Raw genomic sequence first — 26,906 nt, 5'->3', positions numbered from 1 at the left:
ATGGGTTCGAATCTAAGACTAAGGGATTAACTCCACCAAAGCGGGCGATCTTGTGAGTTGCGGGCCTCTAAGGGCACTGCAAGAAGGCCACCCATAGAAAACTGAGCCTGGGTGTGACAGTGCCTCACCTGTCGACACCTCGTCGGCACATCTAGTTCTGGTGCAGTGGCAGCTCTCCTGCTTCTACGCATTTTCCTGAAATTCAGTAGCATTAGCCCACAAAATTCAAAACTGCACATTACATAGCTCTATAGACTCATGTTTACACACAATATATAAAGCAGAAACTAGAAGCAAAGATGACAATGCAAGACGAATGTGGACCCTATTTTCCGCATGTGACTTCTAGTAGACTCTTCCCAACACTTAGACAATTTTTCCCTATGAATCTGGAGCCTAAGTTCTGATACCACATTTGTTACGACCCAACCTATGGGCCTGACCGGCACTAGGACCTGGGCCAGCCTAAAGCCCCCGAGGCCCGTAGTAAGCCTAACTATTCACTTAACGCAACTCTAAGGCCCATTTGGGCCCAATTTCAAGAAATCAACCGGACAGAGTCCGGCCATAAAATGGACCTTTCAACGGGGAGTTTTTGACTCACCCGACCTGTAAACACAATAAATACTCAATTGGGGAGCTCAGCTCACCCTCCACATACTTATCAGCATAAAAATAAATGGGAGCTCAGCTCCCTCATCCAATCCATCAAACATGCACAGAATATTAAGTTTACAGGTCCAAAATAATAATTTAGTTTACAGACCCATATCAAATAAACATTTCTAACACATGCGGAAACTCTAAGATTTAACAAGTTTATACAAACATTAATAATCGACCTGCGAGGGAGAAAGCAGGTTAACCTCAAAAATATCCTCCTGTGGCCTGGAAAAATATTGAACAGGAGTGAGCGTTCGACTCAGAGAGTAAAATATCAATTTTAACCATAATCTCTATAACTATCTAAAACTAATGCACCTGTAGAGTGAAATACAACATCAGCAATAAATTCACATTATAACAGTAAAAAGGTAATTTGGAGCATTCACACACCCAGTAATATCAATCATAATATATGGGAGCTGATCCCCTATACAGCTCTCTTAAATCCAACCTGGTGCCAGGGAAGAACTCAAGCTAGACTTTCGCTTAATAAACCAAATCGGGGTCCCAGCGAAAAACTCAAGCCGTGACTACCCCGAAAGACCGGGTCCTAGCGAAGATCTCAAGCCGTGTCTACCCGTCCTATCCATAGTCCACACCACATCACACGCACACCAACGCACGCACACTGCTCCAAATTACCACAACAACATCCATGGCATTTTAACAGTTATAAATGCAACATAAAACGTGCCTAGAGTTTACCTACATAGATACATACATATAAGTGATGCATGGACATGCTTGAACATATAATAATAGTGAAATTACAATTAAAATTAATATTTTACTCACAGACTTGACAACGGTCACTGGGGCGGTTGGGCGGAGGAAGAAGACTGTCCCGGCTCACCTAACAATTACATTACAATTATTTAATACAAATGACTCAATACAAATCAAGAAAAGACCAAATACGTCCTAAGTCGTGCCGAAAATCCGGCAGAGTCTCCCCTATACCTAGGACCTACCCAACCTGCAAAAGGGCTCAAAACACACTTCTATATTCACAACCCATATATTCGCAACTCAATCACATCACACAGCCCCTCCTAGACCCATCAAATCAGTCATCCATCACAATATATAAAATTTCAATTTAGTCTTTATAATTGATCATTTTTACAAAAACTACCCAAATAAGCTTTAAAAATTCTAAAACTTTGCCCCGCGGTCCTTAACAATATTACTAAGCTATTGCAAAAAGAATCATAATTTTCCGAGTACCAAGAATATTTTATGGATTTTTAATCCTATTTAAGCACTAGAAAATTATGAAAAAAATAAGGTTCAGGTTTACCTTTGCCGATTCCGACTTCGGGAACGCGCTCGGGATGTCTGACAATGGGGGGGTAGCCAAAACCTCGGTCCAATTCGGAGACTTTTCCCGTAACGGGTCTGTCTGGCGGGAAATTCACAGACCTGGACAACTGTCGAATTTCCGCAAATTGAGGATACCTACACGAAGCCCAAAACATGGGGGTTAGTACATAAATTTTTCAGAATTTTCTAAGCTCATTTAATGCTCGGAAAGACACTGCGAAGTTCTGTGGGACCCACCGAAAAACGATGTCGGAAAAATTCAAAATTTTTGTCTCCGCGAAGCTCTCGACGAGTGGAGCGCTCTGGTACTCTCGGTTTTCTCGTGGGATTCACGGTTTGCGAGAAATCTAGCCCGAAAGTCAAAATGGGCTAAAACTTTCCGGGCAAAAATTGGACAAACCGCTGGATGGATTTCGGTGTTCTTGGTGTCTATGGAAAGCTCTCGACGAGTAGATGAGTTTAGACACAAGACCCAGTCCAATTGGTGGTCGGATGGGCCAGATTTTGGCTGGGAAGTCGAACGGTCGCCCGTGCAAGAGAGGGGCGTTCGCGCACGTTTTTCGGCCGTTTGGGGCGGCGGCCGGCAGGGGGAAAGAGGTGGGGCAGCGCGCCGATGAGCTGGGTTGGCGGGGGAGGTGGCTTGCCGGCGGGCTGGGGCTGGAGGAGAGAGAAAACGGGAGAAAGAGAGAAGGAGGAGGGGACGCGCGCGGGAGAAAAAGAAGAAGGGGAGGGAGCAGGTCCGATTCGATCGGTCCGATCCGGTCCGGTTTGATTCGGTCGGTTCGATTCGGAATACAAAATTTTGAATTTTTACTTTGTCTCGGGATCGAAAACGAGGTCCAAAAATTTCGAAAAAATTCTAGAAAACTCAGAAAAATTTGTGGACTCCAAATATATTTTTAGTTTTGCCATGTGGTCTTTAAATTAATTTTTAAAAATCATCAAAGTTTATATTTTCGAAAAATCGAACCCGATTTTTAAAATCCGAAAAATCTCAATACTCAACTCAACTCAACTAAGCCTTTATCCCAAAAATTTGGGGTCGGCTATATGGATTCGCTTTTTCCACTCTGAACGATTTTGGGTTAAATCCTCAGAAATGTGTAATGCTTCTAAGTCATGCTGTGCTACTCTCCTCCAAGTCAATTTAGGTCTACCGCTTTTTTTCTTTCTATCCTCTAGCCTAATGTGCTCTACTTGTCTAACTGGAGCCTCCGTATGTCTACGCTTCACATGACCAAACCACCTCAATATCAATAATACTCATAAAATAATAAAAATTTAAAATTCTTGGGGTGTTACAATCATAAAATCTAAGACAAAAGATCTATAATTGGAGATTCCACATATTTACGTTTTTAATTCCATTATACACTGAATTTAGGTAAGAAAAATTTCCTCCAACCGTAGTATTCACCTTTATCACATGCAAATATCAATTAAACAATTTAATTAAGAAAAATGCTTAAGAAAAATTTCCTCGAACTGTAGTATTCACCTTTATCACATGCAAATATCAATTAAACAATTTAATTAAGAAAAATGCTTCCCACTTTCATATTCACCTTAAAATGCACTCCTATTCGCTATATTCTTTTCTTTTTTTTTTTTTGAGTTCTTTTACATATATAGAAAAGTATGTATGATTTTGTTTTTATTTAATTTTAATGTAAATAATTAACTTAGAAAAGCTGATTTCTTGTCATAATAGCAGGGATTGAGAAAAAAAAAACTGCTTATAATTAAATTAAAAAAATTGACTAATTAAATTTATAGATTTAATTATGGCTTTTAATTTTAAATAAACGATGATTGACCAAATTGGAAAAATTAAAATTAAAATACTTATTTATATATAATTCATATTTTATTATATGCAAATATTGTTAATAAAACTAATATTTTACATTGTTTTTCAATTTTTAACTGTAAATTATTATAAATTTATGATTAACAATTTATATGTTGAACGTTGACATGGCGATTGACGTGGTACCAATATATTTTTAATATGTTATTATCGGCATGACAGTTGATATGATATAAATTTTAATTTTTTATTATGTTGTCACTGACATAGCGGCTGACGTGATAAAAATATTATTATTTTATACATTATTACGAACGTAGCATAACTCTAATAATAAAAAAAGATAAAACTTTTTCACTTTTATGATTATAGCTTATTTTATATGTTCGACTAATTTTGATCTAATTTAGTAAAACACTAATATATTATTATTTAATACAATTGTAAAAAACAAATATTTATGTTACTTAGTGTAATAAAAAATAAAATTTCCCTTTCTATCCCCTCATATTTAATTTGCGGTATTTGTGAAACTTATTTGTGAAAATATATAAATTTTTTTATATATTTTAAAATTAAAAAATCATATAAAAAATGTCATTAATAATAATCATCATCATTTTAGTACATATACAATAATAATCAATATAAGGGTGGATGTTTATATATATTATTAGATGACAGAGAGAGAGAGAGAGAGAGAGAGAGAGAGAGAGAGAGAGAGAGAGAGAGAGAGAGAGAGGCAGTGGAGGATTGTATATATATTATTAGATGGGAGTGGGTGAGAGAAAAAGGGAGATAGAGAGAGAGAGTAGTAGGTGCATAGATATTTTTTAGAGAGAAATGTAGGAAGAGGGATACTTTTAATTTTAGATAAAAAATTATTTATTTTCATAAATAAGTTTTGTAAATATTAACAAAAAATATGAGAAGAGAGGGGGAAATCATTTTTTATTATACTAAGTAATATAAATATTCAATTTTTGTATTATGCAACAAAATATTAGTTTTTGACTAAATTAAATTAAAATTAGTAAATTGATTATAAATGAAACAAAATTATACAATTGGCTATAATTGATAAAAGTTAAAAAGTTTTGACTTTTTAATTATTAAATTTACGTTATATTAATAACAACATATAAAATAATAATATTTTTGCTATGTCACCTGCCACATTAGCAATAACCTAATAAAATTTTAATGATCATGCCACATCATCTACCACATTAGCAGTAACATATAAAAAATAGTAATTTTATCACATCAATTGCTATATCACTTTACCCAATTTGGGACTGAAGCTACAATTAACACAAAAGTTTTATATTAGACCAAACTTGACAAAGCCTGTAAAGTTTAGGGTTTTTTTTTATTTTTTTATTTTTACCATTAGGACTTAATTTAACAAATAAAATTTAAATTTAAATTAAATATCATAAATTGAAATTTATTCATTAAAATAATTGAAAAATGGATATAAAATTTAACCGTTCTTAATAATTTAATTTAAAATCACTCGATGATTTAATTAACCGAATTATGAAGGGTAAACGCTCTTTCTCGTAATCTAAGTGAAGACAAGACTGTTCCTGAATAAGATAATATATTACCTGCTTTTTTATTATTTTTTTTAAAGTTTAGCATGAACCCTTGTTTGTTATTGTCAGTTGTTAGAGATGGTTAGTATTTTGATTATAGTTCCTTAAAAGTATATTTTGTTTTAAATATGGGGAAAAATATTAAAAAAAAAATCCTCTTATTTTACCTATTTTTCACTTTAAGATTTGTGGTTCACTTTGTCACAAAATGATACATGAGGTTTGCATGGTCTGCAAAGAATGACTTTCTGTCTTTTTTTCATTAAAAGATTCTGACGTGAAATAGAAAGGTGTTGAGTTGGAAGAGAAATTTGTTGATGTGGAATAAAAAAAATAAAAATTACAAAAAATATTATGTGATTTCGCTCATTTTCACTTCAGGTTCTAAGATTTATTTCGTGACAAAGCGGTATCCTGTGGTAATGCTCTATTAGCAAACACAACATTTTGTATGATGCTCTCAATTTTCACTGATGTGATATTAAAATAATATTTTTAAAAATAAAAAATAATGATTTTTAATAATGATTCATACACTGCTAAGATATTTCATGTAAGAAAGAGTTTTTTTCACATTAGACATGATAACTTTGAAAGTAAGGTATGCTTATGCGGAGTTTTGAATGAAAACCTTGATTTTCGAAATCACTATCAATAAATTTTTGAACCTAGAGTTTGCACTTCACTTTCAGAATCACTATCAAGAATGTCTGATGTAGCATAAAATCTCGGGTGAGTTATTAAAATAGTATTATTGAAACTTTAGATAGGAGTAATAATTTTGTTTTTCGAGTGGCTAAATTGAACCGGTGCTCTTGGCTGGTTAGCTACTAGTTCCTCCCTTTTATAAGGTGGCCAATATCTTTCTTCACTTTGGGCATAGGCACAACTTCCATCAGCATTGCTTTGAGGACTTCATGATTGAAGCTGCCCTTGAACTCTCTAGCATTTCTAGACGTTGTTTCAAATTCTTCTGGATTAGAGACTTGGCCATTATAGAATACTAAAACTGGAAAATTGAGCTTTTCAAAGAGAACATGGATGAAATTTTTTATAGTATTCCAAAAATGAAGGATCTCAGATTCCAACTATTTATAGGAGTTAAATAATTTATTTGGTTTGCTAATGATTCAAACCTCAAGATACCACTTTGTTACAAAAATGAATCTTGGACCCTTAAATGAAAATGAGTGAAATCACATGGTGTTTTTTTTTATAATTTCTACTTTTTTTTTTATTTCACGGTAGCAGATTTATGTTTCACATCAATACCTTTCTGTTCCATATTAGCATCTTTTAACAGAGAAAAGACGAAAAGTCGTTCTTTACTAATAGTGCAAACCTCAAAATATCACTTAATTATAAAGTGAATCACAAACTCTGAAGTGAAAATGAGTGAAACCATAAGATACTTTTCTGCAATTTCCCCTTTAATATATATGTTGTTAATGATCATTAGTTGTTTAACAACTTAACACAATTCTATCTAATAATACCTCAAGGTATTATTAAATATAATATATCCAAATACAATTTAGATTTTTTTTTTCTTTTGAATAAGGGATTGAAAAGTGGAATCTTAAATTTGAATTTTCCAGGTGAATTATATGCCTTCAATAATTAAACAAAACCAAACCAGGTAATAAAACTTAGAACTAATTTGTTTGTTTTGCAGAAAATATTTTCTTAAAAAATAATTTTTATATTTTATAGTATTTGCAACACTCAAGAAATGGATTTAACAGAAAATATTTTCTTAGTTAATGAAAAAATTAAGCCATTTTTAGATAAAATGACTTAAGTGATTTTTTGAAATTTGACAATCTTATTAAATTATAAACATTTATACATATACACATATTATTAATTTAGCATCGTGACAAAATAATGAAAAACATTCTTATTTTCCGCTAAACAAATATAACCCAAATATTACAATTCTTTGCAAAAATAACCACATAGGGTGGTACAGCACAAAAACAAAATTATTTCAACCCATTAGAACAGCACATAAATACCATTTATGACCATATTAATGTCTTAAAGCTAGAAGTTAATTATATTTTTAATTTCATATTGATTATATAACATAATTTTAAATAATAATTTTTAATATATTATTTCATAGCATAATTATAAACAAAATTAATATATTTACAACATTATAAAATATTTACTATATTTGTTTTGTGAAAAATATTTTTTTAGAAAATATTTTTTTACATTTTCTGGTGTTTAGGATACTCAAAAAAATAAATTAACATAAAATATTTTTCTAATCAAAATAAAACTTTTTTCTTTTCTAATCAAAGGTAAAACTATTTTCCAAAAGAAAAAAAATCATTTTTTAAACTTTGACAATCTTACTAAAATGTGAAATCACTCGTATATATATAATATAAATACATACTTTTTGTTCAACATTGCAATTAAATAGTGAAAGAATATTTTCATGAAAAATAGTTTCTTAAAAAAAATTTTCATAAAAAATTTTTTTCATACACAAATTATTTTCCATGTAATAATAGTCTAAATGAGCTAAATTTCAACATTATAAAAGGATCATACCAAATGAACTTTGTAAACTAGCTACTTAAGAAGTTTGTAAGCAAGCCAAATATTAAATTCATAAATGAGTTAGATCGATAAGCCTAAATGAGCTAAGTATTTGTAAGTTCAAGCTCAGCTCGTTTATTAAATGAGTTTAAAAATTAATCTTGAGCTCTGCTCATTAAAAAAAAAGAGTTGAACCTAGCTTTTATCAAGTAGCATGTGAACAACTTGGCTCATTTACACTAGCCCCTTCATGTCACGACTCAAATTATGGGTCAAACCGGCACTAGGATTTGGGTCAACATAAGGTTCCCAAAGCTAGTCGTAAGTCCAACTAAATTCTAACCTATTAGCGGGCCCATATTGGGCCCAATTTCAAGAAATCAACCGGACAGAGTTCGACCATAAAATGGACTATCCAATGGGGAGTTATTAACTCACGCGACCTCTAATCTCAATAAAATACATTTGGGGAGCTCAGCTCATCCATCAATCATCCACAATCCAGAATAAAATCAATGGGAGCTCCACTCCCTCATCCATCATAGGTATCCAACCACCCAATTACACATACATAAAGTTTAATAAGTTACAATTCCAAATATTAATAAATATTACAGTCCCAAACTAAATAATATGTTTCTACACATGCGGAGGACTAGAATTTATATTTAACAGTACAAAACATAAAATAAATAGCAAGTAAACCTGCGAAGAAAGAAAGCAGGTTAAACTCAAGAGCTCTCCTATAACCTAGAAAAATAGTAAATAGGAGAGAGCGTTTGACTTAGAGAGTAAATATTTATTTTATATACAATCTCTATAACTATTTAATTCTAATGTATCATTGGAAATAAAATGCATCATCTTCATACAAATCATATTAAGTCACATCAAAGATAATCTGAAGCACTCATGCACCCGTGTCAAATTCATACTCACACATACATATGTGGAGAGCTGATCCCCCTACCCAACTCTCTTAATCTAAGGCTTGCCAGTGAGATCAACTCGAGCTAAACTTTCGCTTAATAATCCACATGCGGGGGTCAGCGAGATCAATTTAAAACTGTACTCACCCCGACTTCCTCAAAAAACAGAGGACCGAGCCCCAAGCGAGACTAGCTCAAGTCGATTTGCCCATCCAACCCATATCCATATACACCACACACACACCCACTCACACACACAGAGTTCTAGATTATCAAAACACAACAACTAAAGTAATATCATCAAGTATAAATGCAAAGCAAGGCCCCTAATATTTAACTACATAAATATTAGTATAAGTGATGCATGGGCATGCCAGAAATATAATAATATTAAAATTATAAATAAAATAAATATCTACTCATAATACTTTAAAAGTTACTACGGCGGCTAGGCGGAGGAACAAAGCTGTCTCAGCTCACCTAAATAATATATCAAAATTATCAATAAACAACTTAGAACAAAGCTGTAGAGAATCAAAAGACAGTCGTAAGATTTTGCCGAAAATCCGACAAAGTTTCTCCCATACCTAGAACCTGCCAATCTCGCAAAAAGTTCAAATAACACTTCTAATTCTCAATTTCTCACAACCACAACACATCAATAACATATGGCCCCTCCAGGGCCCTTCAAATTAATCAAAACTCACAATTTGCGAAAATTATATTTTAGTCCACAGAACTAACTTTTTAGCAAAAACCATCTAAACGAGCTTTAAAAATTCTAAAATTTTGCCCCGCAGCCCTTAGCAATATTACTAAGCTAATGCAAAAGGAATTATAATTTTTTAACCTACCACGGATATTTTATAGATTTTTAATCGAATTTAGGCACTCGATAATTAAGAAAACTTTGGTTTTGGGTTTACCTATGCCAATTCTGACGCTTGGAACGCATTTGGGGCGTCTAAAAATGGTGGGGTAGCCTATATCCTTCACTCGGTTCTGAAGTATTTCTGGCAGCCTTTCTGCCTGGCTCGAAATTGTAGAGCTGAGCAACTGTTGAATTTCCGCGAAATGAGGGTACCTACGCGAAGCTCACATCACCAGGAGTTAGAAAAAATTATGTATGGAATTAATTAAGTCAATTGAAGCTCGAAAAAACATTACGAAGTTCGTGGGATCTACCGAAATTTCAGTATCGGAAAATTTTAAAATTTATATTCTCGCGAAGCTCTCATCGTATAGAGCACGCCGGTACTCTTAGATTTCTCGTGGGGTTTCCGGTTCGAGAGAAATTTAGCTCAAAAGTCAAAATAAGCTAAAATTTTTCGAGCAAAAATTAATCAAAATACTCGGTGAAAATGGGTAATCTTGGTGTTCATGGAAAGCTCTCAATGAGTAAAAGGTGTTCGAGACAAGACCCGATCCGATTGGTAGTTGGATCGGCTGAATTTTGGCTAAAAAAGAGGGAGGCACTGTGCACGCGAAAAGGGAAAAAAATGGGTTATTTTCCGGCGATCTGAGCGACAGTTGGTGAGGGAAAAATTCCTAGGTGGGGCACCGGCGAGCTGGGGTAAAGTGGGAGGAGGGAGGAGAGAGAAACGAAGGGGAAAAGGAGGAGGAGTCACGCGGGAGAAAGAAGGAAAGAAAAAGAAGACCGGTCCGATTTGACCTGTTCGATTTGGCCGGTTCGATTCAGAAAACTCAAAATTGAATTTTTACTCTGTCTTGAGACAAAACGAGGTTCAAAAATTCTAAAAAAATTTTAGAAAACTCAAAAAAATTTTTAGAGTCCAAATATATTTTTAGTTTTACCATGTGGTCTTTAAATTAATTTTTAAAAATTAAAAAATGTTTATTGATTTTGAAAAATCAAACTCGATTTCTAAAATTCCAAATAAATTTCCAAAATTTTAATAAAATAAAATATTAATATTTACACATAAAATAAGTATTTTAAAAAAATCAGGGGTGTTACATTCTTCCCCCTTTACAGAAAATTCGTCCTTGAATTTATACAAGACAGAATAAAAGAACAGAATTACACATTGAACAGATAAGAGTACTTGCTACGCATGTCCCGCTCTGACTCCTAGGTGCATTCTTTCACTGATTGGCTCCTTCACAAAACCTTAACTATAGGGATCTGTTTTGACCTTAGCTGTCTCACCTGGTAGTCCACTATGGCTACTGGTTGCTCCTCGAAAGTCAAGTCTTTATTCAACTCCACTGTATTCGGTTGCAGCACATAGGTAGGATCAGGTATGTATTTCCTGAGCATAGAAATGTGAAACACAGGGTGGACATGAGAAAGACTGGGCGGTAACTCCAACTGATAGGCCACTGCTCCAACTCTATCAATAATCTCAAAAGGCCCTATGTATCAAGGTGCTAACTTGCCATTCTTCTCGAATCTCATAACTCCTTTCATCGGAGAGACCTTCAGGAATACATAATCACCTACTACAAACTCCACATCCCTTCGCCTAGGATTTGCATAACTCTTCTGCCTGCTAAAGGTAGTTTTCAAATGTTCCTTGATCCTAGGAACCATCTCTGAGGTGTGTTGCACTAGATCTAGGTCATGCACCTTCGGCTCACCCACTTCTATCCAACATAAAGGAAATCTAAACCTTCTGCCAGACAGTGCCTTATGGGGTGCTATCCCAATACTGGAATAATAGCTGTTATTGTAGGCAAATTCCACCAAAGGTAGCTAGTCATCCCATTGACCTCCAAAATCTAGGACACACATACGAAGCATATCTTCCAGTGTCTGAATTGTCCCTTTGGACTGCCCGTCTGTCTGAGGGCAAAAGAAGGTACTAAAGTTTAACTGTGTCAAGTGCCTCCTGCAGCTTTCTCCAAAATCAAGAAGTGAACTAGGGCCCTCTCTCAAATATTATGGAAATAGGAACTCCATGTAATCTATCTCACGAATATACAGCCTGACATACTGGGCAATAGAGTAATCTATCTCACGAATAGAAATGAGCTGACTTGGTCAAACGATCCACTATTACCCATATTGAATCAAATCCACATGAGGTACCAGGCAACCTAGTTACGAAATCCATTGTAATAATTTCCTACTTCCATTCCAGAATAGGGATCTCCTGCAACTTCCTTGATGGCCTCTGATGTTCAAACTTTACCTTCTAATAAGTTAAGCAATTAGACACAAAGTCTGCTGTGTCTTTCTCCATGCCATTCCACCAGTACCTATCCTTCACATTATGGTATATCTTAGTGGAGCCTGGATGGACATTATAAGGTGTGTAGTGCACCTCCTGCATGATTTTCGCTCTAAGGTAATCCACATTTGGCACACATATCCTGGAGTCTTGCATAAGAGCGCCATCTGTACCAAACCCAAATTCACAATCCTCTCCTTGCTGTACCATTTCTACAATTTTCATTAGTTGCAGATCTCGGTGTTGGGAAACTCTAATTCTGTCCCACAGGTCTAGCCTCACTCTGAAATGTGCCAGCAGTGCACCCTCATCAAATATATCCAAGATTAGCCCCTGATTCATCAATCCATGCAACTCCTAGATCAATGGTCTCCTTTCAGTAGATATGTGTGTCAAGTTGCCTGAAGACTTCCTGTTCAAAGCATCTGCCACCACATTTGCCTTCCCAAGATGGTATTGAATGGTGTAGTCATAATCCTTCAGTAGCTCCTTCTATCTCCTTTGTCTCAGATTTAAGTCCCTTTGCTGGAAAATATACTTCAAGCTCTTATGGTCAGTGTATATCTCACACACCTCGCCATATAGATAGTGTCTCTAGATCTTTAATGCAAAGACTACAACTGCCATTTCCAAATCATGGGTGGGATAGTTCTACTCATGCCTCTTTAGCTGCCTCGAAGCATAAGCCACCACTTTCCCATGCTGCATCAAAACACATCCTAAACCAACTCTGGAGGCATCACAATACACGATATACCCTTCACCACTCACTGGTAATGTCAACATAGGGGCTGTAGTTAGACATTCCTTAAGTTTCTGGAAACTCTCCTCACACTCATCGGTCCAAATGACCGGTACATTCTTCTGAGTTAGTTTAATTAGGGGAGTTGCTATCCTGGAGAAATTCTGCACAAAACGTCTATAATAACTTGCCAGGCCTAGAAAACTCTACACTTTAATGATGATTATAGGCCTAAGCCAATCAACTACTGCCTCAATTTTCTTAGGATCTACTTGAATACCTTCACTAGAAATCACGTGTCCCAAGAATAAGATGCTTTCCAGCTAAAACTCACATTTTGAAAATTTTGCATACAGCTATGCTCCCTTAAAGTCTGCAACACCATCCTCAAATGCCACACATGTTCTTCTTCGGTCCGAGAATATACTAGAATTTCATCTATGAATACAATGACAAAATGGTCCAGGAATGGACTGAACACCTTGTTCATTAAGTCTATGAAGGCCGCTGGTGCGTTAGTGAGTCTAAAAGACATTACTAAGAACTCATAATGACCATATCTTGTCCTAAACGCTGTCTTCGGCACATCGTCACTCCAGATTCTCAGCTAATGATAACCTGACCTAAGGTTTATTTTGGAGAAGTACCTCGCTTCTTGTAGCTGGTCAAACAGGTCATCAATATGAGAAAGTGGATAATTATTCTTAATGGTCACCGTATTCAGCTGCCTGTAATCAATGCACAATCTTAGGGACCCATCCTTCTTCCTCACAAACAGAACAGGAGCACCCTAAAGTGAAGTGCTTGGACGTATGAAACCCTTGTCCAGAAGCTCTTGTAGCTGCTCCTTTAGCTCATTCAATTCTGCCAGTGCCATCCTAGAAGGTGGCATAGAAATGGAGTTTATACCCGACACAATATCTATGCAGAATTCTATTTCCCTTTGTGGGGGCAACCCTGGAAGCTCATCAAGAAAAACATCCATGAACTCTCGGATAACAGGAACATCTTTCATGTTTATATATTCAGCAGATGTATCCCTTACTAGTGCCAAATAGCCCTGACATCCACGCCTTAACATCTTTCTAGCACTAATTACTGACACTAGATTGTATGGACCCTCACTTCGATCACCATCAAAACTAAATTCTTGTATCCCCGATATGTGAAAATACACCTTTTTATTTCTGTTATCTAGGGTGGCATAATGAGTTGACAGCTAATCCATTCCTAAGATTACATCAAAGTCCGTCACTAGTAGAGGAACCAAATCTGCTGGGAGGATCTTCCCATCTACAACCACTGAGCTACCCAGTAACACTATGTCTACATTTATGTTATCACTAAGAGGGGTAGCTACAGATAAGGGACACTCTAATATTGCAGAATTTCTACCCAACCTTAGGGCAAATACAGGGGAAACAAACGAGTGCTTAGCACCCAGATCTATTAAAACACATTCCTCAAAAGAATAGACCAAAAGAATACCTGCCACAACTGTATTTGAAGCTTGGGCATCTTGGTGTGTTAGTGTGAAAACCCAAGCTTGACCTCTGCCCTGAACTGCGAAACCCTGATACTGACTCCTACCTCCTAATCTTCCTCCAAATCTATGCCCTCTTTCTCTACGGCCTTGTTGGCTACTGTATTGGTTGCCTGCCATGTTGGATGTGCCAAGGTGTGACTGTCAGGGAATATTTGGTACGAAACCCTGTGACCCCATCAAGTGCTTACTGAACATGGGGCATTCCGTAGCAAAGTGACCCTGCTGGCCACATCTAAAGCATCCACTAGAGCTCATTAAATAAGTCCCTGAGTGAATTCTGCCACATTATGTACATGGCGCTAAAGAAGACCCTGAACCAGAACCTGAGCTGCTGTATTCTGAACTCTGACCACTGCTGGAGCCATAGCCCGGCCTGAATCCTCTAGCTTTATGTTTTAGGCCTGCCTTCCTACTGCCTCTGGCCTTTCCACTGTGGTGACTTTGACTGCCACCCATGCTGCTCATTTGTGGCATACCGGATAACCTTTCAGCTCTGTTTTTCTTTGCTCTACTTCTTTCATCTCCCATGTAACTAATTTCAATTTGTCTGGCTCTATCCACCACTACATTAAAAGATTGATCAAATAATATGGCGAGGTTTGCATACTTTCTGTCTAGCCCCTTTAAGAATCTTTATACTTTCATGCTCTCTGTGGCCACGGCTGTAGGGGCATACCTACTCAGTTTCAAAAATTCTGAAACATACTCATCTACGGATCTGTCATTCTGCCTTAAGGCTTTAAAAGCCCACTGCTTTTGGTCTCTGAAGCTTTCTGGTACAAATCTGTTGATGAACAGTTCTACAAACTGAGCCTAAGATAATCCCTCAATGCGAGGAAGCGCATAATTAGTCATCCACTATCTAGGCACGAGTCCCAATACATGCTGCACACATTCAATTAACCTCCTATCAGTTAATTGTAGTTCCGTCCCTGCCTGTCTGCATGAGTTTAAAAACCGGTAGGCATCATCAATTACATCATAGATACTAGGCACCAACTTTTTAAAATTGATTATTTGTTTGTAAGGTTCTGCTCTCGGTGTGGTGAGCTGCTGCTGTTGTAGAGGGTGGACCATATATTGTGCCATTATATCGATGTCCTCTACAATTCGACTAGGGTAGCTGTCATTGGATCCATGGAACTCTGAGCCACAAAAGACTGTTCCTGAACTAGTGGCTGCTGCTTTTTTACTTGAGCAACTTTATGTCTCTTGCCCCGCCTCCTTGGGGCAGGCACCTCATCCTGTGTCGACACCTCGTCTGGCATATCCCATTCTGGTGCAGTGACAGCTTTTCTACTTCTACGAATTTTTCTGAAATTTAGCAGTGTTAGCCCAAAAAATTCAAAACAGCATATTACACAGCTCTATAGACTCATAATTACACACATGTATATGAAGCAGAAACTAGAAGCAAGAATGACAATGTAAGGACGAATGTGGACCCTATTCTCTACATGTGACTCCTAACTAGACTCTTCTCAAAACCTTAGACATATATTCCCCATGAATCTGGAGCCTAAGTTCTGATACCAATCTTTGTCACGACCCAAATTATGGGCCAAATCGGCACTAGGACTTAGGTCAGCATAAGGCCCCCGAAGCCCGTAGTAAGCCCAACTAAACTCTAACTTATCAGCAGGCCCATATTGGGCCCAATTTTAAGAAATCAACCGGACAGAGTTCGACAATAAAATAGACTATCCAACGAGTTATTAACTCACTCGACCTTAATCTCAATAAAAATACATTTGGGGAGCTCAGTTCACCCATCAATCATCCACAATCCAAAATAAAATCAATGTGAGCTCTGCTTCCTCATCCATCATAGGTATCCAAGCACCCAATTACACATACATAAAGTTTAATAAGTTACAATCCCAAATATTAATAAATATTATAATCCCAAACTAAATAATATGTTTCTATACATGCGGAGGACTAGAATTTATATTTAACAGTACAAAACATAAAATTAATAGCAAGTAAACCTATGAAGAAAGAAAGCAGGTTAAACTCAAGGAAAGAACTCTCCTGTAATATAGAAAAATAGTGAACATGAGTGAGCATTTGACTCAGAGAGTAAATATTTATTTTACATACAATCTCTATAACTATCTAATTCTAATGCATCATTAGAAATGAAATGCATCATCTTCATGCAAATCATATTAAGTCACATCAAAGATAATCTGAAGCACTCACACACCCGTGTCAAATCCATACTCTCACATACATATGTGGGGAGCTGATCCCCTTACCCAGCTCTGTTATCCAAGGCCTGCCAGCGAGATCGACTCAAGCCAGACTTTTGCTTAATAATCCACATGCGGGGGTCAGCGAGATCAACTCAAAGCCGCACTCACTCCGACTTCCTAAAAATAAAAAAAAAGGACCGAGCTCCAAGTGAGACTAGCTCAAGCCGATTTGCCCGTCCTACCCATATCCATATACACACCCACTCACACACACACAACTCCAGATTATCAAAACACAGCAATCAAAGTAATATCGTCAAGTATAAATGCAAAGCAGTGCATGCTTATTATTTAACTATATAAATATAAGTATAAGTGATGCATGAGCATACCAAAATATAATAATATTGAAATTTTAAATAAAATAAATATCTACTCATAACACTTTAAAGGTTACTACGGTGGCTGGACGAAGGAAGAAGACTGTCTCGGCTCACCTAAACAATATATCAAAATTTATCAATAAACAACTTAGAACAAAACTGTAGAGAATCAAAAGACAGTCGTAAGGTTTTGCTGAAAATCTGGCAGAGTTCTCCCCATACCTAGGACTTGCCCATCTTGTAAAAGGTTCAAATAACACTTCTAATTCTCAATTTCTCACAACCACAACACATCAATAACATATGGCCCGTCCAGGGCCCTCCAAATCAATCAAAACTCACAGTCTGAAAAATTTATATTTTAATCCCTAAAATTAACTTTTTAGCAAAAACCACCTAAATGAGCTTTAAAAATTAAAAAATTTCACTCCGCAGCCCTTAGCAATATTACTAAGCTAATGCAAAAAGAATTATAATTTTCTAACCTACCACGAATATTTTATAGATTTTTAATCGAATTTAGGCACTCGATAATTAAAAAAACTTAGGTTTCGAGTTTACCTATGCCAATTCTGGCACTTGAAACGCATCTGCGGCATCTGAAAATGGTGGGATAGCCTATATCCTCGACTTGGTTCTGAAGTATTTCCGGCAGCCTCTCTGTCGGACTCGAAATTGTAAAGCTGAGCAACTGTTGAATTTCAGTGAAATGAGGGTACTTACGTGAAGCCCACATCACCAAGAGTTAGAAAAAATTATCTATGGAATTAATTAAGCTCAATTGAAGCTTAGAAAAACACTACGAAGTTCATGGGATCCACCGAAATTTCGGTATCGGAAAAATTTGAAATTTATATTCTCGCGAAGCTCTCATCGTATATAGCACGTTGGTACTCTTGGATTTCCCGTGGGGTTTCCAGTTCGGGAGAAATTTAGCTCAAAAGTCAAAATAAGCTAAAATTTTCCAAGCAAAAATTGATCAAAATACTCGATGAAAATAAGTGATCTTAGTGTTTATGTAAAGCTCTCAACGAGTAAAAGGTATTCGAAACAAGACCAATCCGATTCATAGTCGGATCGGCCAAATTTTAGCGGGAATAGAGAGAGGCGCTGCGCTCGCGAAAAGGGAAAAAAATGAGCTATTTTCCGACGATTTGAGCAGCAATCGGTGAGGGGAAAACTCCCAGTTGGGGCGTCGATAAGCTGGGGTGAAGGGGTAGGTGGTTGGCAGACCAAGGGAGGAGAGAGAAACCAAGGGGAGGAGGAGGAGTTGCGCAGTAGAAAGGAGGAAAGAAAAAGAAGACTGATCCGATTTGATCGGTCCGATCTTATCCAATTCGATTCGTCGATTCGATTCAAAAAATTCAAAATTAAATTTTTACTCTGCTCTGAGACAAAAAACGAACCCAAAAATTTCAAAAAAATTTCAGAAAACTCAAAAAAAATTTTAAAGTCCAAATATACTTTTAGTTTTGTCATGTGATCTTTAAATTAATTTTTAAAAATTAACAAAATTTATTGACTTTGAAAAATCAAACCCGATTTCTAAAATTTAAAAAATTTTAAATAAATTCAAAAAATTTTAATAAAATAAAATATTAATATTTTCACATAAAATAAGTATTTTAAAAAATTTAGGGGGGTGTTACACTTCAATTTATTCTAGCAATCGCTTGTGCTTGCACCAGGCAATAGCAATTACATACAAGAATACACTCGCAGTACAACTTCCCCCAACAGTCCATAGAAATTTTTGCATCCCTATTTCCGTCTCCTCTTTGAACAATTCAATGCGGATATTCATGCCAAAAATACCAGCAACGACAACAAAAAGGCTGCTCACTAGAGTTGCTGTTGTTAACATGACCCCCATTTGCAGGAGGTGATTCTGCTTGTCATCCAGCATTATATTGATGTAGTCCTCTGTATCATCAACGTACTCCCTCAGCTTCAAAGATGCAACCAGAAGACATAAAACAATTATAAATACAATGACTTGCATCCACAAAGAGAAATTGATTACAGTATCAGAAATGAATTTAAGCATTATTCTATATTGCGCACAGGCAGTCATGCAACTGAATGCATGAAAAGCCAAAGAGTATGAACATGCTTTTAGTTATGATGTATGGCCAAATGTATTCCTACACTTAAACCCAGGTATTTCTGCTCTAAAATTCCGCCATTAACTATTAGGTTTTGAAACAAAGGGAAATGGTTACAACATCATCGAAGTTGTATTTTTTTTTTTTTTTAACCAACATCATTGAAGTTATATGCATCATTTCTTTTCTAGTTTCATTAGAAGGGAAAATAGTGGCAAGGAAGTGCATGCAAGCATAACAATTTAGTAATTACAACTACTGCATGGTTATAGATGACATCCATAATAAAGTTTAAGCATATATGAAAAATAAATAAGCATAAGGAGAATTGAGTGGAAAGACTAAGCTGCTTACTGTAGACAGTTTGTTCAGTGTACCATCAATTTGTACAAAGTATGCCTCTAATAGCATTTCCAGCTCCTCTACATTAAGGTGCTTGCTTATAGCACTTCGAGTGGTACTGTTATGGGTCCCATGGCTGCCCCTACTAAGCAAATGAGGAGCACTAAACAGATGATCCTGTGGGTTGTCAGCATTGTGAATATCACCGTCACCACTAGTGGAAGCCCCATGAGCATCCAACGAAACTTCAGCAGGCATCCTGACTCAACAAAATGAGAAATCCAAGTGAAAAAACAGTAACTTGGAGAAAAATGATTGTGTGATCAAAGTGACGATGAAATTAATAGGTACCTGTCATCGAAGTCTGCTGGAAGATATTCATCATCCATGTCATCTCTCTCATTTAAAGAGGTAGTGGAAGAATTTTCTAGGTGCTGAACCAACTTTTCAGTTAGATACATCTCAGCCATATCTTCATCATCATCCAACAAGTGTTCCAATTCATCCCTAACCTAGAGATGAATGCGCATACATAACTTTTGCAATAATAAGGTTATTATTCATAACAGCCTATCACAGAACACTATAAATGAACAATAAAAAAACTAGCAAACCTTTTGAACACGGCCAGTTATTGCAACCAAACGACTCTTAATTTGCCGGACTCCCTCTAAATTGAGGGTGCTGATTTTTGAAGTCAGCTTGTCCAGTGCTGGATGAGCCTCTTGCTCCAGTGTTTTTGCCTGGTTAGGTTATGGAAAACGAAAAAACCCCTTGTGAAAGAAGCTATAAAGATACCAAAAAGCTGTCAAACTAGAACATATAAATGCTCACTTCATTTTCTAAGCAACCGCAAGCAGCCTCAAGACATGCCTCCAATGCAACAAATTCAAATGGAAGAACATTAGATCCATCTCGATTTTCAAGCCCTGGTTTCCCATCTACCTTACATCCCTCATCTTGATCCTGAGAGTGTCGAAAGCCTCCTGGAAAATTTTTATGATTTTCCCTTGATTGAGGCTCTTCAGGGTCATACAAATTTTTCCAGTTTGAAAAATCACCATTTCCCTCCTGTACAGAAAGGGAGAAAAAAAGGCTCATGATTCAAAGGGCACCTGATGTGATATTAACACATGGAATAAAATAATACTTCAACATCCAAATTTTGTCCGAGTAATGACAACCAAAAAAAAAAAGCAAAAATATACAATATTGAAGATTGACGGAATATATATATATATATATATAAACAAGGAGTGTGTAGTTGACTGCTTTTCTGACTAGCAAAAAAAAAACAACAATGGAAATATGTGACCTTATCAATTAGTACGAAAAGTACATCAAGTTCAGGTTTTTACTTGGGGAGATTTCATTTATTCCGAGTTTTTAATTCGTTATCAGTCAATGTAAACAGTCCAATGCATTTCATGAGTCATTTTCACTCACAAGTTGTGTTAAAAAGCCAATTTCCAATTCAATTACCAACTACTTGTCAACTTGATTATGCAAGACATGAAATATTTCCCCAACAAATTTAAAGTTTCACTATCCTAAATTCCTCATGTGCTCAGCAAATAAAAGAACTCTATTGACACCTAAACACATTTATGTGCCGCAAACTTAATAAAAACCCCCGCACGCACACACACAGAGAAAGAGAAAAATAACTAAGCGTTCCTTTTATGGCGTTCTTCCAAAGCATAAAAGGAATCGACAACCCTGAATTAGGTAACGGAGAATCAATAGAACTTGCAACAACAACATATTAATTACACCAAATCGGCAAGTCCCAGGATATAGTTATTTCTCAGGAAACCAACAGAAACCCATATGAAAATTCAAAGAAGTAAAATAGAATCACCCTTCATCAATGCGCAGGTACCAAATTATGGAACGTCACAAAAGAAACCAAAAAAGAAAAAGAACCCAAAATTTTTCTGTCAACAATAAAAAAGGGGATTATACCTGAACTTTTGTCGCGTTATAATGACATAAAAGCCTCCTCTGCAATTCCTCAACAAACGGTGTAACAGAGGGGTCCCTGGAATTCAGCAAAAGAATCTCCTGGGCTGTAATTATTGCCTTGATATGCTCCAAATTGATGACGATAGCTCTATCTCGACCCAAAATTGTAGATGGGTACGAGAGTAGCGGGTCGAGGATCCGGAGGTCACGAGCAGGCAATCCGGTGCGGCGCATAATTGCATGCTTACTCACCTCCACAACCTGGGCCTGGCCTGTGTGGTCAAGGAGAAGCCAGGCCCGAACACCGATTCCTTTCTTGCGGACAGTGGGGAGGACGGCTGCGGCTGCTTGTCGGTTTAATGGGTCGGTGGCGTCATCCAGTTGGGAATCGGTGGGTTTGGATAGAGGCAGAGAGTGAGACCTCATCGTCTTGGTCGGAGTCTGCGCACGGGGAAGGGTGGAGGGTGGATGTGGAGTAGTCCACACTGGTACATAGCAAGAATCCTCATCGTCTTGGTCAGAGTCCACGAAAGGGCAGATCATTGAATGCGCATTTGCACGTGCATTGAAATTCACATTATTAAATTCAAGAAATAATTGATTCTTTATGAAATGTTTTTAATTTATTTCGTCGGAAATTAAACTGTTTTTCAAAATTTTAAAAATGACATTAAAAAAACAAAATAAGCTTTTTTTCACATTAAATAATAAAAAAATAATGTTTAAAAATCTTTAAAAAAAAATAATTTCTACCCCATTTCTTCAATTTTCTTCACCTTCTTTTTCCTCAATTTTGTTCTACTCAAACGATCATTCTTTTTCTGTAAAACTAATGGCAGCATAACCCGTAAGATCAACAAACACTCTATGAATAGATTGCTCCGATCAACATCTACAATTCAAATCACCAATAACAGATTATACAGTTTAATTTAATTAAATTCAATGAAATATCTAAAAGAATCGTTACTTACCATAAGAATCACCGATGCGCAAAGCATGTCTAATCACCCGTCCTTTGTTAGTTCCTATCACAGTTACATCATTTCTAGCTGTCATGCAAGTAATTACACCTTTTCCCCTCGCCGCATACCTCCATAGAAGATCCACAGTGAACAATTGCCTCCCTTTGATCCATCTTTTGAGCCCCGAAATCAATCGCCTGACCATAGTTGAGCAGATCACGGAGAAAATGAACCAAGACATAACAAGCCATACTGGTTCCAGCGGCTACTAATCCAACGTATTCTGCTTGGCATCAATACTATACTGTGGTTTTGTCATGGTCAATGCATTCTCTCACTTTGATAAGGGGTTTCTTAGGAAACAAACGGCAATGGAAGAAAAGGTACAAAAGAAGAAGCAATAAAAATAATAAAATGACTTAGTGTTTTTAACGTCTATTGATCATTAAAAAATAATTTCAAATATTTTAAAAAATAATTTAATTGATTATATTTATTTTATTTTTAAATTATTAATTAATTGATAAAAAAAGGAAATTGAATCAAATGAACAATAAAAAATAATATTCCAATTAAACTTTTTAATAATTATTTTCAAAATTTTATCAATTTAATTTACAATTTAAAAATAAAATAAAATAAAATAAATAAATTAATAATATTAAATAAATTAAATAAATTTTTCAGAGTATAAATAAAAGATCCGAAATTTTTAATTAAAAAAAACCAACAATCTATATTATATTTTAAATTACTAAAAAATTCATTAAATATAATAAGAAATAAATAAAATCTCACTAAGAGGAAAAAATAAGAGTCAGCCGGTAAAATTTTAGATTTATTTTTAATAGACATAGATAGAAAAGTTTATTAAAAAAATAAAAAACAAAAAAAAAAAACAAATTGAAAAGCCATGGTGCTGGCCACTCTAGAAAGAAATTTAAAAAAAGAAAAGTAAAAATAAAAAAGAAAGGAAGATGAGAGAGGAAAAATTTTAATTTTTAAGAAGAATTTTTTAAATGTAATTATTAATATTTAAATAAATAAAAAAAATTATCTTTGCGCTTAAATATAGCTATACATATGATATAGGATTTATATGTAAATTTTTATTATCTTAAGAAATAAAATATTAAGTTTTAATTTTATATTTTTTAATTTGAATCATTGGTTATAATTAATATAAATCTTAAATTAAATTAAAATAAAAAAATTGAAAACATTTGAATTCGTTTTTTATCGTTAAGTCACAATAAATATGAGATTCATTAATAAAATAATATTTTTTTTTTCTAAATTGGACCTTACGTCATTATTGTTAAATTCAATTTTTAACTATGTACTATAACTGCAATAAACTTTTTGAAATTGAATTATAATTATCCAAAACTTATATGTCTATATAATATATAAATGCGTAAATGAAGGAATATTGATTTTAATCAAATTGTCCTTCATAATTTATAATATTTATAATTATATTTTATAATATTTAATTTAATTTTAGAGTTTATATAAATTTAAAATTTTTAAAACTTAAAATTTAATTATTTATATAATTTTAGAGTTTATATAAATTTAAAATTATTAGTCTTACTTGTATTTAAAATTTATTTAATTAAATTTTTATTATAATATAATTTTAAATAAAATTAAAAAAAATACTTTTATGATTTATATTATTTACAAAAATAGAAAAGTATTTTATTTATATAAATAATTTTTTAATAAATCCTAATAAATTTTTATTTTTATCTTATAAAAATTTATATAAAGTTATTTTAATACAATTATATTTAAATTTATGTAAAAAAATAAAAAAAATTAATTTTTATCAATCGAATATATGAATTCTTTTATTAATATTTTTAAAATTTATATTTAATTTAATTTTTTATAAGTTGATTAATAAAATATTTCATATAAAATAAATTTATATTTTTCTTAATTATAGATATATTTTTAAAATTCTTAATTATTAAATTAATATAAATTAGTTTTAATTAAAATTAAATATATAAATCTTATGTAAATATTACTTATTGATAAGATATATTCAACAACGGATACAAAAATTCATATTTTGGATTTATAAAAAAATATTTAATTAATATGTAATACATATTAAAATTACACGAATATGAAAGTTTTTAATAATATATAATTACGTACAAAGCATAAAAAAAAACAAATTATATATATAAGAAAAACATTTAAATAAATGAATATATATTATTTAAAAAATTAATAATTAATAAAATATATTAAGTTTGAATTTAATTATAAAATTAATATAATTAATAAGATGATTATAATTTATAATACTAATTTTTTTACTTTAAAATGATATATTATTAAAAGTTTAAAAAAGTTAATGTCATATATATAAAAAAAATAATATTTTTTAATTTTTTAGTATTATAATGTTATCCTAACTTAGTAAATAGTAAATACGCATAAAAAAATTAGAAATCATACTTTGAACATAAAATCATTATTTTAATTTTTATTTAATTTAATTTTTTATAAGTTTATTAAAAAAATATTTCATATAAAATAAATTTATATTTTTCTTAATTATAGATATATTTTTAAAATTCTTAATTATTATATTAATATAAATTAGTTCCTATTAAAATTGAATATATAAATCTAATATAAATATTACTAATTGATAAGATATATATATATATATATATATTCAACAACGGATAAAAAAAATTCATATTCGTGGATTTATAGAAAAATATTTAATTAAAATGTAATACATATTAAAATTATATGAATATGAAAGTTTTTAATAATATATAATTATGTACAAAGAATGAAAAAACAAATTATATATATGAGAAAAAAACATTCAAATAAATAAATATATATTATTTAAAAAATTAATAATTAACAAAATATGTTAAGTTTGAATTTAATTATAAAATCAATATAATTAATAGGATGATTATAATTTATAATACTAATTTTTTTATTTTAAAATGATATATTATTAAAAGTTTAAAAAAGTTAATATCTATACAACTCAACTCAACTCAACTCAATTAAGCCTTCATCCCAAAGATTTGGGGTCGGCTATATGGATTCGCTTTCTCCACTCTAAACGATTTTGGGTTAAATCCTCAGAAATGTGTATTGCTTCTAGGTCATGTTGTACTACTCTCCTCCAAGTCAATTTAGGTCTACCCCTTTTTTTCTTTTTATCCTCTAACATAATATGCTCTACTTGTCTAACTGGAGCCTTCGTATGTCTACGCTTCATATGACCAAACCATCTCAATCTTCATTCTCTCAACTTATTTTCAATTGACACTACTCCTACCTTTTTTCTAATACTCTCATTACGGACTTTATCTAGTCTAGTATGGTCACTCATCCACCTTAACATTCTCATCTCTGCAACTCTTATCTTAGACGCATACGCCTCTTTCAGTGCCCAACACTCACTACCATATAACATAGCCGGTCGTATGGCTGTACGGTAAAATTTTCCTTTCAACTTATTGGGAATTTTACGATCACATAAAACTCCCGTGGCACATCTCCACTTCAACCATCCAGCTTTAATCCTATGACTAACATCCTCCTCACATCCCCCATCTATTTGAAGGACTGAGCCTAGATATTTAAAGTAATTACTTTGGGACAGTACCACTCCATTCAAACTAACTCCTTCCCTATCACCAGTTTGGCCTTCATTGAACTTGCAATGCATGTATTCTATCTTCGTTCTACTTAACTTAAAACCCTTTGACTCTAGAGTACTTCTCCAAAGCTCTAGCTTTCTATTGACTCCTTCTCGTGTCTCATCTATCAGAACAATATCATCTGCAAATAACATGCACCAAGGAATACTCTCTTATATATGTTTCGTCAATTCATCTAAAACTAATGTAAAAAGGTAAGGGCTTATGGCTGATCCTTAGTGTAATTCAATTGAGATCGGAAAATCTCTTGTGTCCCCTCTCACTATGCGCACAATAGTAGTTGCTCCTTCATATATATCTTTCAATACTTGTATTTACCTAATAGATACCCTCTTTTGTTCTAACATATTCCATAAGACATCTCTTGGAACACTATCAGAAGCCTTCTCCAAATCAATAAAAACCATGTGTAGATCTTTCTTCACATCTCTATATTTCTCCATCAAGCTTCTAATAAGAAAGATCGCTTCCATAATATTTTTTAATTTTTTAATACTATAATGTTATCTTAACTTAGTAAATAGTAAACACACATAAAAAGAATTAGAAATCATACTTTGAAAATAAAATCGTTATTTCAATTTAGTAAATTTATATTTAAATATAAACATAAATTGATAATTTGATTAAAAAAAGTCATAATTTTCATATGAATACAAGCATTACATTATTTAATAGAATTTTTATTTATTTAGATTCAACAACTTCTTTTATCGAAGTTTGAGGTTTATTCCTAAAAAAATAATTAAAAAAATTTTAATTTAAAAATACGTTATAAATTAGTTTGACAAAATATTTTATTGTAAATCAAATAATTTTCTATGTGTTTTTACTATAATCATTTCAATTAAAAATAATAATATAT

General features: G+C 33.6%; 1 protein-coding gene and 1 pseudogene across 1 annotated transcript; both read right to left on the bottom strand.

The window, feature by feature from the left end:
- The window catches only part of LOC110645384 (magnesium transporter MRS2-3-like), a 38,106-nt pseudogene extending 24,204 nt beyond the window's left edge, over positions 1 to 13,902 (bottom strand).
- Positions 13,903 to 18,571: 4,669 nt separating this feature from the next.
- On the bottom strand, positions 18,572 to 22,074 carry LOC110645386 (magnesium transporter MRS2-3). Its single transcript, XM_021798532.2, has 6 exons — positions 21,361 to 22,074; positions 20,230 to 20,466; positions 20,010 to 20,138; positions 19,747 to 19,907; positions 19,408 to 19,654; positions 18,572 to 18,896 (listed from the first exon to the last, which is right to left on the bottom strand). The coding sequence occupies exons 1-6, from the start codon at positions 21,901 to 21,903 to the stop codon at positions 18,606 to 18,608; spliced, it is 1,608 nt and encodes a 535-aa protein (XP_021654224.2). The 5' UTR covers positions 21,904 to 22,074; the 3' UTR covers positions 18,572 to 18,605.
- Positions 22,075 to 26,906: the final 4,832 nt, after the last annotated feature.

This window comes from Hevea brasiliensis, chromosome 8 (assembly GCF_030052815.1).
Source record: "Hevea brasiliensis isolate MT/VB/25A 57/8 chromosome 8, ASM3005281v1, whole genome shotgun sequence".
NCBI lineage: Eukaryota > Viridiplantae > Streptophyta > Magnoliopsida > Malpighiales > Euphorbiaceae > Hevea > Hevea brasiliensis.
This window is presented reverse-complemented; position numbering and strand designations above follow the sequence as displayed.

Excerpts from the sequence above, each read along its gene's own strand:
- LOC110645386 (XM_021798532.2), bottom strand. The coding sequence starts at position 21,903 with ATGATCTGCCCTTTCGTGGACTCTGACCAAGACGATGAGGATTCTTGC. Across the intron at positions 19,655-19,746 it reads CCAGCAGACTTCGATGACAG|GATGCCTGCTGAAGTTTCGT; the intron begins GTACCTATTAAT and ends TTGTTGAGTCAG. Across the intron at positions 18,897-19,407 it reads CACTGAACAAACTGTCTACA|CTGAGGGAGTACGTTGATGA; the intron begins GTAAGCAGCTTA and ends GCATCTTTGAAG.